Source organism: Camponotus vicinus, unplaced genomic scaffold (assembly GCF_025532165.1).
Source record: "Camponotus vicinus isolate PSW18456_S1 unplaced genomic scaffold, iyCamVici1.0 SCAF_7, whole genome shotgun sequence".
Taxonomy (NCBI): domain Eukaryota; kingdom Metazoa; phylum Arthropoda; class Insecta; order Hymenoptera; family Formicidae; genus Camponotus; species Camponotus vicinus.
In genome coordinates this window covers 3,330,899-3,351,067 of record NW_028141979.1, presented here as the reverse complement: position 1 = coordinate 3,351,067, position 20,169 = coordinate 3,330,899, and the positions used below count along the sequence as shown (strand labels likewise).

Genomic DNA, 20,169 nt, shown 5'->3' with positions numbered 1-20,169 from the left:
ACAAAGTCCATTTAAAGCAAATTGATATACTTGATTGCAGCGATTTTTTGGAAAAGTATTCGCAATTTAAGAATCTAATAAATAATATGTACTAATTAAAACTTGCAAAGATATTAAGTTCGTAAAAAATAAAAATTTAGGGAATCTTAATACCTGATTGATATTGTAAAAGTAATGCAAGATGGTAAATTATTTGCAAGATAATAATTTTAAATAAGGAATAGATCCATGAAAAATTTGATTAAACAGAGATCGACCATTCTTACCGATATTTATCTCCATTCGACAATAAATCAAAGTCGAGCTGAATCAGGTCATCTCGTTGTTTACGTTGCTCATGAATGAAACTCGCTCGAGGAATACTCTCAATGGAAACACCGCACACTTGGGGAAAAAGGCAACGACGCAATCTCTTCTTGAATCAACGGGAAATCTCTTCTTGTCTCAACGTTAATCAGCTGTTCGATCTCGCCGGAGAAACGACGCGATCGTTGACCTGACGCGACGAAATTCCCGCGTCACCTCGACGAGGTGGATCTTCGCGCGAGGCCGGGGGCCCTCGAAGGCCCCTCGCCCGGTCCTGAGGCGACGAGGCGCGCGATTGGTCGAGGGCGAGAGCGCGCGTCCCGTGATGCCTCGCTCGTGAATCACCGAGAGAAGCGCGAGAGGTCCGGCCTTCTCCATTCGGCGATCGAACGGTACGGACGCGTCGAGAGTCCCGCAGAGTCCCATCTACGATCTACGAGAGCGAGGTCTTTTTAGTCGACACGAGAGCGTGTCCGGTTGAGTCGTGTGCGAATCGACACACGTGTTATTTACGCCGTGCGTAAACACAGAGATCGACAGGGATGGCCGATCAGGAAGGCAAGGATTTCAGCGAGGATATCGCGGAGCAGAACTTCGCCGAGCAGAACGGCGAAGCCGAGAACGGCGGCGCCGGTGGCGGCGACGCCACGGACAACGGTCAGGAGTCGCAGGAGGACAGGTAATTCGCCCGCCTTTCGATTGGCCCCCCCGCGCGCGCGTCTCGATTGTCGATTGTCACGGATCGCTCGCGGATTCTCATCCTCGCGATTCGCGCCAATAACGATGGATTCGCGACGCCCGAGTCGAGCCGCGTCGCCTCGTCTCCTCTCTCACAAGATGGCGAGGGCACGCGGGATCGCCGTCAGACGTAATCCGTTCGCATCCACGCGACGCGAACGCTTGCGTTACGACGTCACCGACCCCTCGCTTCCTCGCGGTACGTCGCGTGCGCGGATGCCTGTAGTTTGCCGCTCAAATTCCTCGATTCGTCGATACCAGGCTGACAATGTGCTCGCGAGTAAGAATGAATGGAAGCACCGGACGCGGGCTTGTTAGGGACGCGCCCAAGCATCGTGGGAAGAGAGGATCGAGTGGAAAGAGATGGTAAAATATGAGATAGCGTGAATATATTACATATATACGTCGCGAATTCTTTCGACGAGAAGGCGTCGTTTTTCGCTGCTTGGTCGCGCTCGCCACTTCCGTTACAAGCACGTGGAGATCCGTCCCTTGCATCGAGCGGAAATTCCATAAAAATGAGTCATTTCTGTGAAGTAACATTCATGTCTTTTTTTTTTCCTTTTTTTTTAATGCGATGATCAAACGAATAGTAAAAGAATCATCCAGGGAAGAAAAAAAAAGTTAGTATCGTTGCTACCCACCTCGCACGAGATGTTTGTAGACTGTAAGTTCTCATCTCTTTAGTCGTTGTCTCGTGCAACACATTGTGCTCTTCTTTCTCCAATCCATTCTTTTCAGCGTAACCAGATCTCAGGTTGGATGAATTTCTGATACGGGATTCATATCTGTGTAGATATTTTTTAATGCGCAGTTATATTGTCGCCTTGTTTTTTTCCTCCGCCACAGTATTCCATTTGTCAAAAGAATTTTGCATCTCTTCTTCTCTCTTTTTTTTCTTTTTTACAATATTGCATTTTTGCAAATCTTTGTATTAGTTTTGGGTATCTCTGCAAAGAAAAGGGTAAGCATCGTTGTAGATTAAAAATTTTAAAGATATACAGAATTTTTCAGGAAAAAAGGATCTCCAAATTTTATATCCTTAATGAGAGTTAATACATAATTAATCTTTGTTTATGTTTGACTGTGGATGTATGTTGTATATTTGAAAAAGTATTATCGTTGAATATAAATTTGGAGATGTACTTCCTTTTATCCATAATTAAAAATGTATTCGTATCAAGGGACGTGATTTCCATGTACAAAATAATGGAAGTAAATAGCCAAACGTCGGTGCTCCATTCTACACTTAACACATCTATAATAATAAAAAGAAAATTGGGATAAAATATTGCATGCTACATTTTGCAAGAGTAACATAAGACACTTATACATAATATAAATAAGCATTAGTCTGTAACATTATATGTGCTGCTATTACAAGGTATATTTATCTGTTAAAATTTCGTAATTCTGTGTAAAATCCTTATTACCATTCCTCTATCTAGTTACTTAATTATAGTTCTGTAATCGATAAAGAGAAAAATTGTGGATTCTGCAGTCGATCAGATTTGTCACATCACGCAAGTAATAATCGTAATATCTTTATAGAGTGTAAACTTTCAAATATACGATTTTTTGGCCAGCTGAGTCTTCTATTCTTGTACATTGTATTGCAGCTGAATTCTGGTAATTGCTTACGATTGACAGTATATACATTTATCTGGGATTTATGTGAACTGAAACCGTGTGAAGCCTTATACAGTGATTTCAAAGTCAGAATTATTATGAGAAGTCTACGTCAAGTTCAAGTCCATCACGTTCCCTCACGAAGCGAAGTGGAAGTCGAGTTAATTCTGTCAGATTGATAAGTCTCGCACAGATACACACTTGCCTGCTGGGTCACGCGTAGAGTAATTTCCGATCCAAATGCTGTTTGGGCGTGACCAAAGCACAGAATCACTAGGGCCAATGCAAAAATCTCCAGTAGGTCGGAACGCCATTAACTCCAGTTTATGTGGCTTGATCTGCAGGTGATCAACAACGGTTTTCACATGGCGGGCGGCTCGCAGGTGGAAAACATGACCCGACCAGCTACTGATTACCGGCGTGTGATGTGACTGGTGCCCACGGTATTTATCACCAGCCTAAAGAAATCAAATATAATAAGTAAAATTATCATGTCGATGAACTGGCAGAAAAGCGATAGAAAACAGAGCTTGTAGCTCATCGTTAAAATGCAAAGAAAGAACGAAAACTATATATCAAGATTTGAGACAATTCTTGCATTGTATATTTGTCAATGAGCGTTGTAAAGACAATGAGAAACAGAGAGAACGAGAAAGAGAGAGACAAGCACATACATATATATATATACATAAAATAATATACATACATATATAAATAGAAATAAATATTCGATATTATTGATCTATATTATGTACACATAGATATGTCAATCGAAAGTATCAATCGTCTATCATTAAATTGTAATGTAAAAACAATTTTTTTAGCTTTTGGATATAGAGTTGCAGTCTATCCTAGCATATGCCATATTCTTTGGGCCAATCAGCAGTCAGAGTACCACTTGGAAAAATTAAATCTTGTTTCCTTTAGGAGCAGCTGTATGTCAACTGGAGTTGTAACTATTGCTTGGGTTCTCACATGAATGTCGATATAATAGTATCTTGCTCTCTCAATGATTTTTTTTACGTATATATATCTACTTTTTTCCAAGTTTTTCATTTTCTTTTATTTTTTTTATTTTTATTTTTTTTAATTTTTTTACACTAAAACGTTCGAATCTCAAGGTCTCTGTGGTGTGCAAAGCAGTCTTCTCATGGTTGTTTCTCGTAACTTTTCACAAAGGTCAAATACATATAAGCTATTTTTGTCACTCTAGGGATGATATTCTCTTATATTCTTATAATTCCTATATAAATTATGCTTATTATGTTTATTAAGAAGTCTCTTCTAAATTTCGATATTAGTGGTTTAATTAATCATAGCTTAAACTTATGTGTCATAGATATATAAATATTTATATATAGTCTTTTACACGTATATGCGATATATATATTACATATTTATTTAAATCAAATTCCTTACCTAAGTCTCTTTTTTGGTCAAATCGATCCAGTGCCCCTTTTGCGAATGACACTACAGGTCTGTTTCTTGCATATATCGCGCGTCTGCATTCAATTTTTTCATATCTTAACATTGATTGTGATCTTTCCAGGAGTCAATTTAATATTCCTTTTTTTTTTCGATAATAAATGGAATCGTTTCTCGTGTTTCAAAAAAAAGTAAAAAATTTTCGCTTTGATCTTAGTTTTTACTATCAATCAATTCGTTTGAAAAATTCATCTGGTGAAATAAATTCGTTCCGTTGCTTTGCAGGTCGGCTGGAGCTAACCAGGATTCTCTGAACGATAGGTATTTTCAATCTTTATTATATTTTTTCTTATTATTTTTTAACGTAACAACATAACGGAATTGTTGAGAAAGTGAAAGAAAAATTGCATGCGACAATACGGGACGCGATGAAAAATTAAAAAAAATGCAAAAGTTACGCATCCAGGTGATAATCGGCTAGGATTATATCGTAACTTGTAATAGTCACTTGCGAAAGAGGCCGGGGCACATTACTATCCGCTATCTTTTACCGTTTTTATTACAGATAACTTTTTTACGTACAGTTGCAGAGACATTTGACAATTTGCCGACATCACAATCCTGAATAACGATTTAAACTAATTAATTCCTATTTAAACTAATAAACTGTAAATTGCTCACCATAAATATTCGGTTCCATAATAGTAATTAAAGATTTAAAAATATCTTTCGTTCGCTTCCATTAGTTTTAATTTCTTGTTCTTTTTTTCACAGGAAATTATTTGTTGGCGGTTTAAGTTGGGAAACAACTGACAGTAAGTAACTCTTGCTTTTTAAAATTATCTCTACATGAAACTGTAAAATTCTAAGATATCGTAAAATTAGAGAACAAAAAAGCACGCTATGATGTGATTTCTTAGGACACCTTTGGATGACAATATCAAGAGAATGATTGTCATATGAAAAGAATTTTTTACTGAGCTTAATAATGATTAATTATATTTTTTCGAAATGATTCAAATGTGTGTTATATCAAACAAATTTTAAGAATTCCTACAAAGCTTGTCTTATCATTTTTAGAGGAATTGAGGGAACATTTTAGCACATATGGCGATATTGAAAGCATCAATGTCAAGACAGATCCTAATACAGGACGATCAAGAGGGTTTGCCTTTATCGTCTTTGCTAAAGCTGAATCTCTCGACAAGGTATTTAATTTTGTATTTTTTATATTAATTTTTTATGCTTTTATATCTAGGAAATGATGAGACTTTTTGTCAGTTCTGCTACTGAGTGTATGTGACGATAATTTTTTTTCTGAATTATTTTTATGAGAAATATTTTTAATAAATCATATTTTATCAAAATAATTATTTTGAAGAAACGTTTATCTTTCAGATTATGGGAGCTGGAGATCATGTCATCAATAACAAAAAAGTTGACCCCAAGAAGGCGAAAGCTAGACACGGTAAAATATTTGTCGGCGGCCTTTCAACGGAACTCTCCGACGACGACATCAAGAATTTCTTCTCACAATTCGGAACCGTAAGCATTGTATCATTTTTGCGTGTCAAATATTTTCAAATCAATATTTTCCATGAATAACGGAGAAATATCTGAAAACATTTAAGATTGTCGAAGTGGAAATGCCGTTTGATAAAACAAAGAATCAGAGGAAGGGATTTTGCTTCATTACTTTCGAATCTGAACAAGTGGTTAATGAACTATTGAAGACCTCGAAACAAACGATAAATGGTAAAGAGGTGAGTGAATAAATGATAATACAAATTACTTATTATTATACGGCTTTTGATCAAATATACTAAGCTTATTTATAAAGTTTCTCTTTGAATATTCTATTAACTAAACTTAAACTATTGACATTATGAATATTAAAATAAATACGTGTACAAATTCTTTTCCTTTTTTCCCCAAAGTAATAAAATTTTTAATTTAAATTATAGTTTTCATTATGAATATAATAACGACTCTTTTAATGAACTTGGAATAGGTCGACGTAAAGAAAGCAACACCCAAACCCGATGGTATGATTAGTATGCGCGGTGGACCAGGCGGTCGTGGTAGTCGTGGTGCCAGGGGTAGCCGAGGCCGTGGATTCGGTCAAGGCGGATGGGGACAAAGCGGCTATAGCGGCGGCTACGGCGGTGGCTACAGCCAAGGAGGATACGGCAGTGGCTACGATGGATATGGATACGATTATTACGGAGGCGGTGGGTACGGTGGTTACGGTGGCTACGGTGACTACAGTGGATACGGTAATTTTATTGATTATTATTAGAATCGCGATGACAGATTCGACGTCTGTGCGATTATTGTCGAGAATTTTTTTCTTTGCTTTTTGATTTATTTTTTTTTTCCTTCGAGAAAAAAATGATGATCAATGACAGATATGATTATCCGTTGTTACCGTCCCAGTGTATTCGGTAGACGCCATTAAAATAAGCATCTTAAAAAAATATATGCATATTATATCTGAAAATATATGCATATTAATTCTTTTGTTGTGCATCCGAATTGCTGTGCTGCTTCAATTTTTTCATTTATCTTTCTTTTCCTAAGTTTTTTCTGCAAAAATTTTTATTTCACTAAACAAAGAAATATTATTTGTCTTGTCAGTATACATTACTCGGTCGTGCAAAAGATGAAATGATTAGAAAAGTTGATATTTATTTATATATATATATATATATATATATATATATATATATATGTACATAATATATTTGTGTTATATTTAATTTAATAACTATACAGGGTGTTCGGAAATTCAACCGACAAATTTTTAGAGATTGTCGGGGGCACCATAAGAATCATTTTTTGCAAATGAACCTGAGGTCGGAAACGTGTCATTACATCGCTACGACATACGGAGTGTTCGAAAGAGTCGGGACTTCGAAATATCACAAAAAATAGAAGTTTTACAAAAAATTGTTTTAAACAAAAGTTGTAGGGTGTAAAAAGGTCTATTTACTGGCGCCAAGTGTTTGACCTTAGATGGCGTCGCCAAGGTCACGACAAGGCCACCTTGAATTTTTGAAATGGAACCCTCCACTTTTTATTGCATATTCTTGTAGCCCTTCTCGAGACCTTTTCAAAGCACTAATTTTACCAACTTTTACAACTTTTGTTTGAAACAATTTTTTGTAAAACTTCTATTTTTTGTGATATTTCGAGGTCCCGACTCTTTCGAACACTCCGTATGCCGTAGCGATGTAATGATACGTTTCCGACCCCAGGTTCATTTGCAAAAAATGATTCTTATGGTGCCCCCGACAATCTCTGAAAATTTGGCGGTTGAATTTCCGAACACCCTGTATATCAATTTTATAAAGTATAAAATATTGCAAGAAATTAGTTTATCATCAATAATAGAATCTAATTAGTTTATGTCGACTATGTTGCTCTTATACATAGTTAATGTAAACCTGCAACTCAAGCTCACGAAATATGTCTTTTGAATATTCTTTCATGATATGATGCAATTTATAATAGATTGATGCATTTATACCTTCAGGATTTAAAAATTATGATTTATATTCAAAAATTATTAATCGAAAATTTGGCTTTTCCCATCTCAAATCTTCTATTTCCAGAATGTTTGGCTAATTATTTAACTATAACCGACTAACCTACTCTAATAATTTGCTAAGATATATTCTTTGACAGCTTGTTAAAATATGTAATTAACATATATATAAATACCCATACACATGCACACATATATATGATTAAATATAATATATAAAGTTATCAGTGAAGACAGAAAGAGAAAGAAAATTTTTATTTCTCTCTTTCTCTCTTTATTGTGATCTTTAATTTAAATATCTTTAAATTAAAATAGAGATAATTACATGTATTGTAACATATATATATATATATTTAAATCTGCAGTTTATAAAATTATGTAATTGGTCTATTACAAAATATTATATTTAAAATGATAGATTCAATAAATTGTACGAAAGTATTCATATCTCATAGATTCACTGATTAATGTCAGTGAATCAATAATCTTAATAGTCATTCTTTTTTATTTCGTTTTAAGATATTTTTTATTGTTTCTATAGACTTAAAAAATCATGCATTCACTGTAATATTATATTAATATATATGAAACTGCAAGATATGTGTGTATGTTAGGTAGATAACATTAAAGTAAAGCTGTACAAGACATTGTTTGTATGAGACTGTGTATATCGAATCCTTTGGTCTTGCTTTTGATCTATTCTTGCTACGATCCTCGCATGCTATTTCTCGTTTGTTCCACACTTCATAATGAACATGTCAAATGCAATGAAACCACAAAGGCTAAACATATTATATATGTTCACACGACAACAACATGAGAATGAGAATAATCGTATTTTGTATGATTTCTGAGATTAGCTTGTCAAGCATGTTATTTGAGTCAAGAAGCTCTCTATCTATTAAAATTTATAGAGAATAATTTGAATAATTTTTCTATCTAATATTTCATTTAATCAAAAAATATTTCGAGACTTATGATCTGTTACGTATACATTAGAAAAGCCTTATCTCATTTCTTCCCTTATTAATTTTTTAGATTTTCTAAAAAGATGATTGTATTTTCGTCTCGATATGTATAGTGACAAACTATTTTCAGCATGGCGTAAATTATTATTTTAATGACATAAACGTGCATGTCATTTTTGCATTCACACAAACTATTAAATCATTTCAAGTAGTGTACTCCAATAATCTCTGCATCCTTTCTCAACAATTTTTATATTTAGAAATTTCAAACAAGAAAGCTACCTTTTGCTCATGTAAAATATCAAAACATGTAGTACAATCAATTACTGACTTTCCAGGATATATTTCGTTGAGATGCTCTATAAAACTACATTTTATTAGTATTATCATATGATATAATTAATTTTTATTGTTTTCGAGCAACACACGCGCATAGATATTTTCTTTTAATGTAGAAGAAAATGAACTTGAAAAACGATCTTATGTCTCGGTACGTATACGATAACTGATTCCATTATGCTCTTTATGCCGTGTGTTCCATGAAACGCAGACGGATACGGCTACAGCGGTGGTAATTACGATGGTGGCTACAGTGGTGGGCGTGGTGGTGCACGCGGCAAAGGTACGCATTATAGCGTCCTTTCTCTCCCATACATTTCATATTTATTTCTCACTCATGATATTTTAAATAGCATGTATTCCATTGTCCATATTCGTAATTTCCCATACATGTTAATTACATTCATTTATGTTTATTTCTTTTTTTCATCTTTCAAAATCAAAAATCTTACTTACCCTTCTCTTCTTCCTTTCTTGCTCTCTCTGTTTCTTACTTGAATATCTTCTTTTAATTTTCTTTACCTTTTATCTTTATTTATTTGCTTTTTTTATAATTTTTATGTGTTGATATGTGCATATATGTGAAACATATGGAGATGAATATAATTTCTCGTGAATTGAAAAACTTATTTCTATTAGATACACGAAAAAAAAGATATAATCAAATTATTATAAATTATATTATAAGAATGCAATGAATTTTTTCCTAATGCAGTGTATTATAAAATATATATTTGATCAATTTTTGATTATGATAAAAGTTCTTATAAACGTGAAAAAACATTGCAATATCTTTATATTCATCTTTCCATAAAAATCTAACTTTGTTTTTCCTACTTCTAACAATATGCATCCTCAAATATCTTACATTTAGGCATTGATAGCTCTAGAAATGTATAAAAGGAAGATGAAAAATGCATAAATCGGAACGCAGCCTGCAGCTTACTACCTTAGCCTGTAGCCTTTACTTAATAGCCTTCTTTTGGCTTGTACTATATCTATTATTTTTTAGCTCTATTATTTTCAAAGAGATATTCTTGACATTTTCTTTCGTAGTTTACATATCATTTAGTTTCTTGTAAAAATATACGAGCGTTGTATTCAATCGGGTGGGAGGGTTTGACTAACAATGTGCGTTACATGGGTATGTTTCAGGAGGTTCAGGCTATGGTGGCAAGCAGAGAGGTGGTCGTCAGAACCAGAGGCATCAACCCTATTAATGCGGAAATTTTCCTCATTTGCGACTGCAATGCAATTTGCATTGTAACTGCCGGTGAGTCAGCTCCAAAGTTCCTAATGTTCTTGCCTCAATCTCTGCACACCTTGCCAAATCATAAGAAGATACTTGTGTATGAGAAAATCAGTTTTGTATCAGCAAAATAATGTTTGTGCATATAGTCTTCGAGATTATTCAGACATTATATTGAAACAAAATCTAAATTTCCGATTTTTCAAGCTAAGTGACATATATGCACTTACATTTTTTTTTTTTTAATTTCCTATTTTCATTTTTTAAACATTTACAAAATTATTTTTAATTATGAATAAAAGTTTTTTATGTTTCTGAAGAGAGAGGAGCTATCATATTTTAGCTATCATACTTTTTCCTTATAATCCTTAATCCACAAATTGTGATTGTTAAAGTTTGGATAATTTTGAATGAATATTCTATGTTTTATATGTGTATCATCAGAGCAAAAGAACTTCGATATTACTTTTATTGCACCAATTTTTCGAATCTCATTTTTACAATTTAAGTCCCATATTGTATATTTGTTACACCTTTGTCCGCATCAAACCTCCATACTATATATTTATTTTATTGTACTTATTAATTTTAACCTGTGTTTGTAAAATAAAGAATATATAATTCAAAACGATTTTTTTTTCTTTTTTTATTTTCTTTTTCAGGTATTACAGAGCGCGATTCCCGTTCAAGATCATATTACTCGTCCAATCATTCCACTAAATCACGTTATCTTCGGCAATAGTACCGAAAAGCGAATATTCTTAAACATCAGAATTTTAACAAATAATTCGTTATTTTCTTCTTTTTGTGTATAGATATATATACATATGTATACATATATGAACTTGCTTTTCAATTCCCATAGAGCATTTGCGTCTGTATCGCATACCATATCGTGAATAATTACATTGATAGATCATTTTAATTTTTTGTCTACAAGATATAACACGATGTGGAGAAAAAAAACTACCGTATATGAGTAAGCAGGCAATGTACTTTTTACATAGCATGCAGAAATAGTGAGAGTTAAGAAAAGGAAACAAGAGATAAGTCGAACTGTTTATAATGAGTGTGCGAGGTATGAAACGAGATGAAAGGATTACTGCTTCCTCTCTTATTAGTAAGATAATAGGATTAAATAAATTCTCGTTTTGTGTACATATCTCATATATACATTTGTAATTTTGCTGTGACCTCCTATACGGTAACTTACTTTTTTCTTTTTTTTTCTTTTTAAAACGCGACATGTACACATTTGTTTGAAACGTATAGGAATAATCATTTATATATTAGATTTAAATAAGACTGACACATGCACATACACACCTAACGGATGTATCAGACTTATTAATAGAAACTAATACTCTGTGAATTCCGTCATATACACGCACCCTGTATAAGCGTCCTCATTCTGTAAAATGACGGTGCACTTAACTTGCCGCAGCGTGCGTTTTAAGACAGAATTCTTACTCGATCAAAGAACAACGCATGTACATTATATTTATATATCGACTTTCTCATTCTATAAAATGAGAAAATTGTCATATTAAAGTTTTTAAAGTACAACAGACAATATTGTATTAATCAATACAATATTGAGATGTATTGTATTTTTAATCGAGTACATACTATGTTCTGATCTTATGTCACAAAAAGTATTATACTATACAAATTAAAAAGATAATCTTATGTTAGCTGAAACTTATTTAAAATAAATTATGATTATATATATATACATATATATATCCCCATATTTGTTGATCTACTCTAATGTCATTATTGCCAATCGCACATTCCAAATCCTACATCCTTTTCTGTCAGGAAATTAACATTAATGTTATATATATATAATATAAATATCATATAAAAATACGAAATAAAAAAGTATTGTCAATTTCTGATTACAGATAAAAATACACTTAAGCGTCTACAATGAACACAATATTAATTATTGCGAAATTATAACTATTTCATTTTTATTTTTTGAATCGAATCAAAGCTCTCAATTTTAAAATATATAATACTGGCAACGAATAAATCTAATTTTAATTAGTTGAAACATTCATATATTTATTTCACGAAGAGGAATCTGATAAATGATCGAGACGAGAAGGAGCCATTAAGATATATGATTATCTTGGAAATTAGAGAACAAGATCTACGTTCTCTAATTAGTAGCGCTACATTTCGTACCAGCTGTGAATATTTTTCTAACTTAACATTCTCTCTCCTTACTTAATCTCGCACTGACAATTGCATTTTGACTAGATTCATTCAACTGATTAAATGAAAATTAATTGAAAGATGCAATTGTTTTCTTGAATAGTATTCGCAATTTTTTTTGTTACTATATTATTCTTTTTTCTACCGGAAATACAAAGATAAATAATAACATAATAACTTACATTAAACTGTTAAAAATATTAGCATAAAGGGAAAGAGATCTATATTGATTAAGTTTTAAAGATGTGATTAAATAATAGATCGAATCGTATAACAAAAAGAAAATATAAGTTAATTATATGTTTCAAAAAAAAAGAACGATTTGTATCAAAATTACAAGCAACATAAGTTATTTTCTATACACATACATTTGTTACATAAATAAAAATCTAAATTTAAATGCAACAGTACTGCTTCAATTTCAATAATTTAGTATTTTTACACACATGTATTTTTATCCATACAAAGCATATATTTCAAAAATGCAAAGGGAGAGCCACATTGTAAATTTTATGTAGCTATATATACATATATATATATATATATATATATATATATATATATATATATGTATATATATATATGTATATGTATATATATATATATATAGCTATAAAAGAGAATTTTATCGAAAAATTATCTAAGAAAGAAAAATGTTCCACTCACGCACATTTAAGAAAAAGTAAAGTTTCATTAATTCAATTCGAAGCGTAAAAGAAATAATGAATAAAAGATGCATTAAGCTGGCAATTGCGCTTTTCTATTCATTATCGCTTGGAATTTCATCTTTAACATCTAAAGTAACGAATCGAATATTTCGAAAGTAAGAAAATCTAGTTATAATAAATGCACATGCTTCTTTTTCTCATACATAAAGTGTGTCGATTACACTGTTGTCCGTTATTTAACATTTAACATTATTATTTACAAATCATATATGCCAATATTATTGAATATGTTAAGTAATGTATGCAAAATGATATCGAATGATTAGTTTCAACAAATTAAAATAATTAAAAGAATCTGAAAAGCATCTTCGATATGTTATCATGTTACGTCCAATTTAATCCCCCGATAATCCAATTTTTGATCTTTGAATTTCATTTGTCCAAGTTTCATACATCCAGTCCGATAAACCAGTAATAACTTGCGGTATCTACAGTATGCGCGATGCAGTGCAGCGAAGTTTCGTAGCGAATAATCTCCGGTTGCGGTGATACAGCGCCTTACAAGTAGCAAAACTACTCTATCGAAATATCGGGTGTCACGCGCAGAATCCCGCAGACACTGCACGTAATTAATTTTTGGCAATGAGGTATCTAACGCGAATTAATCGCCTTCAATATCATTGCAGCTTTGACATTCATCTTTCACAATATTTTAGCGCATTAAAAAAAATCTAAAAGATGAAATAATAAACGATATGATTATAATTTTTTTATAGATTAAAACATAGAATTTATACTCCTTGTAAATTGATATACAATTGTATCTTTCTAAAATTGCTTGTTTTACTATTGTGCATCTATTATTTAATTATTTTGCAAAATTTTGAAAAGTTAATATATAGATCTCTTCGCGTTATACATATTTATTACATTATATATAGATACAAATACAATACAAATATATATATAGATACAAATTTTGAAGAAAATTAGTACAAGTTGATCGATGATTTGCAATATTAGATCGAACTTATGACATTATTCAAATAAATGTATTTCTACAAGGAACGCATGAATATACGTGCTTTGAGGAGAAAAATATCCTTGTCTTCTTTTTTTTTTACCATATATAATCTGTACATTGTATGGTAACTATCTTGTTCGTGAAACTAATATTCTTTTCACATGCTTTCATCTTACCGTCGACGGTTTCCTTCGAGTGAACGTTCTATTGTACTTTTTCTTTGCAACACAATATGATTAGGCGCGTTACACAGCTTATTCCGCTTCTCTTATATTAGCTACATCGCTTACTTTTTTGTCGGTTCGACATACCATATTTCAAAGCTTCTTGTACCAACGTCACGCGAGAAATTGTTCCAACAGCATTGTCTCTTTCTTTTTTTTCATTCAGAAATCATCCCTTTCTCAAGTCAAATGTATCGGGTTTGCTGCAATAATCGGTTTCCAATCATTCATGTGGCTATTATATGACATTTGTTTGCTTGCTTTTTAATCAAATTGCATGGGCCATTTAAAGGAATCGTATGCTTTGTATATCTTTATCTTTCGAAATTTTCTATATATTATTGCGATATAAATATAATTGTAAGGTGTCATTTTAAAAATTCTCGTTCTTTCTTTCCCGCATCTGGGATACATAATTAAATGGACTCGATAAATACGACATACCGGGTAATAATTAAATGTACCAAATAAATACGACATATATGAACGTACAATACGGAATGTACATGAATAATCATAACGCAAATCCTGTCTATTTGATTATCTCATCATAGATAATGCAAGATACAATAGTTACCGCAACATAAATTCCATACAGAAATGACAATGAATTCCAATTTAATTAATTAAATGTTCAAACGCGATCGTTGAATATTTTGAACGGTGGTCTCGATTGGTCGGGAATTCTGCATTATTTGCATAACTCGACGATACAAACATTCTAAATTAGCAACTACGTAACTATGTGTAGAGGCTGTACACATGACATAGTATGTTAGATGGTACACATAACTCACCATTGGCGTCATGAAAATTTAAGATCAGAGAGTATGACACACATAAAAGGGCGAGAGAGATGAAATTGAAGTAAAAATTCGCACTGAAAATGACAACGCAAAATTGTTCATATTTATACATATTTGATATTTGCTCTGAGATAAAATCTAGATAGAATCGTTCTAAGAGAAAAGTTGACTAGTACGTATATTTAGACATTTAAAGCCGTGTATAACATTTAATCATATATATTACTCGATATTATAATATATACTTTATATTAGCTATTACTTAAAATAAATTAACTCGCAATGTACAGATACATTCCTGGAAAATAAACAATTCTTTGCTGTTTAGATTTAATTCATATAATTACTATACATGTACACACACACACACACATGCAAAGACTTTCATTGCCGAGGTTCACATCCTTCAATATTTCCTCTCCCTTATACATTATTATATAATTTACTAATTGAAAAGATTATGAAAACATGATAATTTTATGAAAATTTTTTAAGTAAAACTTTGCTTATTTAAAATTTTATATAAACTTGAAAAATTCTGATATCATCAATAGCGTACAGCGATTATTTAAATTGGATTTTTGATAGAATAAATTTTTTAAATTTTTCGATCGCTAAAAATTAACTCACTACTAACGCATAGTACATTTCAAGAAAATAAATAACCATTTTCGAGATTTAAAAAAAAATTATTTTTTTTGTTGAATGTCTTGTATCTCCAAAACTAAGCCGTTCATGCAAAAGAGTATATAAATTTTTTTCATAAAATCATTTAAGAAATTACTTCATTAGTTCCTGAAACGTACTTATATACCCTGTATACATGTTTATAAATTATTAAAATATATATAAATATAAATTACAATATATAGCACATACATATATATTTTTTATTATATATATTATATAATAAAAAAATATATATTATAAATATATTTATAAATATATATTATTATGTATGTATATATATATATATATATATATATGTGTATGTATGTATAGTATATTATATAAAAAATGTGTGATTGTGCATTCTAAAAAAAAAAATAAGACTATATTATAGTTAACACACTTGAAAAAATTGCGAAAAATATTTTATGATTAACTGTGATTCTCGACCATTGAAAGTCGATGCGAGAATAATTTTATTACATATATTTCGTCATGATTTGTCATCGTAGACTCTGATAATTATCGCCTATATAATACACATCACAAATACAGTAAATACAATAATATTTTAAAGTGAAATTGCCGTATTAATATCGTTGTGTATTATTCGATGAATAATTTAATTTCAACGACTAAATTAATTCTACATTACTGATTCAGTCTGTCAAGCTATTCATAAAAATCTAGGTCCCATGTGCTCAACGAAAGGATAATAATGTAATAAAAATTTTAGAAGTAAAATTACATACTTAAGCTGCTTAATTAAATTGTCGAAAAGCTCTCAGTGTCTAAGAGAGTTTACTTTTTGTGTCTAGAAAGAATTACGATTCTCTCGAAAGCCTTGCCGTTACACTTTAATAACTTTAATAAGTTCCATATATCTTACAATTACGAGATTAAAGTCGACGACTTGAGATTAAAGCTTGTAGATGTAGACTTTTTGTTCTTTCGCACAAACACGGACAATGATAAAAGCTGTTGCACATTACGTAAACGTTGATTTTAATTTTGCATACGATGCAACATGATAATGTCGCAAGTGTCGCAAGACAATCACGCGTTTAATATATTTCGTTATCTCTCTTTATAACTATTAGAAATTTATTTACGCTATTTTTGCGTATCATTTAAAGCATTATCTTGGCAAGCATAGAATCATGAACATCGCGTAATATCACATTTACCAAATCTAAAGAGAGAGTTTAAATAATGTAATACTTATTTATACTTATATATTTTCTATACATTGATCAGCGACTTGGTTTCCCCAGTTTTTTTTAATAGTACGACTTACTATCGAAAACCCGCACGCATGCGTTTGCTGCCTAACACGATGGCTCGATAAGAGTTACATATTAAAAGTCTTTTTTAACATACTAGCTTGTGTACTATTATTAATATTATAGATAGAATAACTTATTTTAATGCAGAGAGATACTTGATATTAAGATCCAAAAAGAAAGCCACGAAGAAAAAGAAAATGCATTATGATCCTGAGTAACAAGCCAAGATTACTCATATAAAATTCACTGTCGACCTTCTTAACATGGACACACTGGAATAAACTAATTAATCTAGATATAATTATATTATTTCTCTGACATTATATTCTCGTGTAAACTCGTATGGCGAGTTAATATTTCGAGAATATGCTACGAATATTCATAATGAATTATGTCATTGCCCTGACTTCGAAATATGGCACTTCGAGAAATTATTACATTTATACACAAATGTAAATGTTACATCAATACTTGCCACCGTCTCTCGTTGCACGTTGCAGAAACTTGTGCGAGAAATGTTTATCGACCATTGTCGAACGTGCGTCGCAAACATTTGGCAAATGTTTCCTAAATAGTGCATTATTTGTCACGTCTGTAATATATCGGATTTAATATACCTCCTGGAACGTATCGAGTATTTGTGAAATATCTGTCGAAACAGTTTCTTTCTCAACATTTGTAATGGGTCACGCTGCACTTTCTACAATGATAAATGTAAGCGAGATCGAAATAAATATATTAAATTATCTCTTTTCTCTTTAAATAAAACACACGAAACTGATATTTACAGATTAAATATCGAGCGAAAATTAAACACATTCGCAACAAAACATGCACTCTCTTTAACAGCTCCAAGTTTAGCTGAGGTAGGGTGCTTTATATGAAAAGCAAAATCATAAAAGTCAGACTAGTGAGATAAATGACGAGAATGTCTTATTCTTATCGAATCCTCGTGCGATTCTACGCAAATTAAAGGGTATCAACATTTGAAACACAGTGCTCGACATATATTCCAGAGAACTTTTGAGATAAATATCTAATTTGTTCTCTAATGACCCTGCAGCGTACTGCGTAATTTAATCAGTATCTTTATACTTCTTGCACGAGATATCTTCGCAAGATTTCTAAATCCGGACTTTATGCTATTTATGCTCGATTACTCTACTATGCGACCACCTTGGATGCCCACGCCTGAAGCCCACTTTCTGACCCTTATCCGCCCACTCAGCTTCATAACTGTACGTTAAACGTCCAATTGTCCGAATATACAATTAATCAACTGTCCAATTATCTCGCCCACGAGGCGAGCGAGCGATAATGCTGCCGCTATAAAGGTGTGACACGAGGGTGATAAATAGACTATGAACCGGTTCGGGAACTTACATTATCTACGAGACCGCCTTATATAGTTTCACATTCGCATTGGAGTCACTATCGATTCACGAAAGTTTAGTCGCTCCTGTCACTCCTCGCTTCTCGAAACAGACGTAGACAACCGAAAGGTCGTGTCCCACCTTCGTAAAACTTATAATCGCGCCTCTTTCTTGACTTTATTCAAGTCTCACTATCGAAAATCCTCCCTTATCTGACGGACCTCCCTCGACGATCTGGTCCGGGAATGAAGAAAGAATCAGGTCCATCTAAAAACAGAAGATGAGAGACAGTGAATATAGAGAAGGAGAGAAAGAGAATGAAAGAGACGTAGCAATGGAATTTCATTATCTGGTGGAATTTGAAGAGAGAGTAAATCGCGAGAGATGTTCTGCAGCGGATTACATTTAAACGAGAAAATCTGACTGACTGCGAACATTGGTGTCTCGTCTATTTCGCAATGATACAGACTGTGCTCGAGAAGCAAATGATTCGTAGATTAACTCTTAGCTCGTGACAATCCATTTTTTTACGATTCAATCCGACAAAAATGACAAATTTTTATAATGATAACAATAAAATCTAGAGAAAATATAAAATGTATAAAATTTTATTATTTAAAAAAAATATTATTATTTAATTAAAATTTTCTCTCTTTCAGCTCTTGTGAGTTTAGATTACCTATCTTATTTTTTTCATTATTTCCTTAATTATTTGCCCGTTTCGATATACATATCACAAACTTTATATTTCCCTAAATGGACTAAATAGAATCATGTAGCAACTAAACAAAATATCGATACATTTTTTATATTTCAATTTTCGTAGTTATAATTATCTTAATAATAATATAATAAATAATTCTTCTTACATACTCGCATTTCTGACGAAATACATCGTTAGGATTATGAAATTATTACGGAACTTTTTCATCGATGAGCAAGTCTGAGAGGATTTGCGAGGTAGAGATGAGGTTTTCGAATCTTTTTCTTTTCGATATTTTCCTTTAGGGACTTATAAAGTAAGACAGCTACATTATACGGCTGAAGTCTTAAAAGAACTTTATATCACTGAAAAATGTTTTACCAAAAATTATGTTATGAAACACGTACAATACTATTCTATTATGTGTTCAACATTGCGGAATCGATATTTTGTAAATATTGTTGATATCTTGTAATAAAATAACATTCTATCATATAATTGCAAAAAAATATAAACATACATAAATCATTTATATTCATAAATTCAGTACGCTTTAAAAATACTCTGTTACTTGCAAGAAATAACAAATATTATAAATATATAAATATTTGCGAAAATAAAACATTTTCTGAATGCAAAAATTGCCGATTGTTATTGTATAAAAAGTTTAATTTATAAGTAATTCACTTGTTTTTCTTTATTCTTATATCTTGTTATTATAAATTGTATGAATGAATTAGTAGTAATTAGCACTTATAGTGATAAATTATAAAATGGCTGGAATACTTTCAGTTTTATGATTAATAAATATATAACATAAAAGAAGATATAAGAAATATATTAGGAAAAAGAATTATATATTTTTTTCTTATAGATTCAGATCTATATTATAGATCAATTAAAAATTATTTTAGATAACTTTTTATTTTTTGATATAAAGTATCTCAACAATTTAAGCCTTAAAAGTTAAAATATTGTTAATTAAAGTCTAT

At 31.7% G+C, this 20,169-nt stretch overlaps 2 protein-coding genes across 11 annotated transcripts in view; one reads left to right on the top strand and one right to left on the bottom strand.

Moving 5' to 3' along the window:
• The first annotated feature begins 662 nt into the window (after nucleotides 1–662).
• On the top strand, nucleotides 663–11,966 carry Sqd (RNA-binding protein squid). Of its 9 annotated transcripts, none has more exons than XM_083105443.1 (9): nucleotides 663–985; nucleotides 4,384–4,419; nucleotides 4,873–4,913; nucleotides 5,179–5,306; nucleotides 5,497–5,643; nucleotides 5,730–5,861; nucleotides 6,110–6,329; nucleotides 9,164–9,235; nucleotides 10,864–11,966. In XM_083105443.1, exons 1-9 carry the CDS (start codon nucleotides 849–851, stop codon nucleotides 10,941–10,943), a joined length of 993 nt encoding a protein of 330 aa, XP_082961569.1. In that variant the 5' UTR covers nucleotides 663–848; the 3' UTR covers nucleotides 10,944–11,966. The 9 variants fall into 9 exon arrangements, with proteins under 9 accessions (XP_082961569.1, XP_082961566.1, XP_082961572.1 ...); XM_083105440.1 differs by having other exon boundaries at nucleotides 6,110–6,374; XM_083105445.1 differs by lacking the exon at nucleotides 10,864–11,966 and adding an exon at nucleotides 10,108–10,225 and having other exon boundaries at nucleotides 664–985.
• Nucleotides 11,967–16,137: 4,171 nt separating this feature from the next.
• Nucleotides 16,138–20,169, bottom strand: part of LOC145975165 (QRFP-like peptide receptor) — a 70,124-nt gene continuing 66,092 nt past the window's right edge. For both annotated transcript variants that reach the window (XR_014439902.1, XM_083105437.1), the window contains one exon: nucleotides 16,138–18,741. Coding sequence is in view for 1 of the 2 variants with exons in the window: in XM_083105437.1 (XP_082961563.1) it covers nucleotides 18,732–18,741 (10 nt within the window). In the remaining variant the exon portion in view is untranslated. The remainder of the gene's footprint in view (nucleotides 18,742–20,169) is intronic.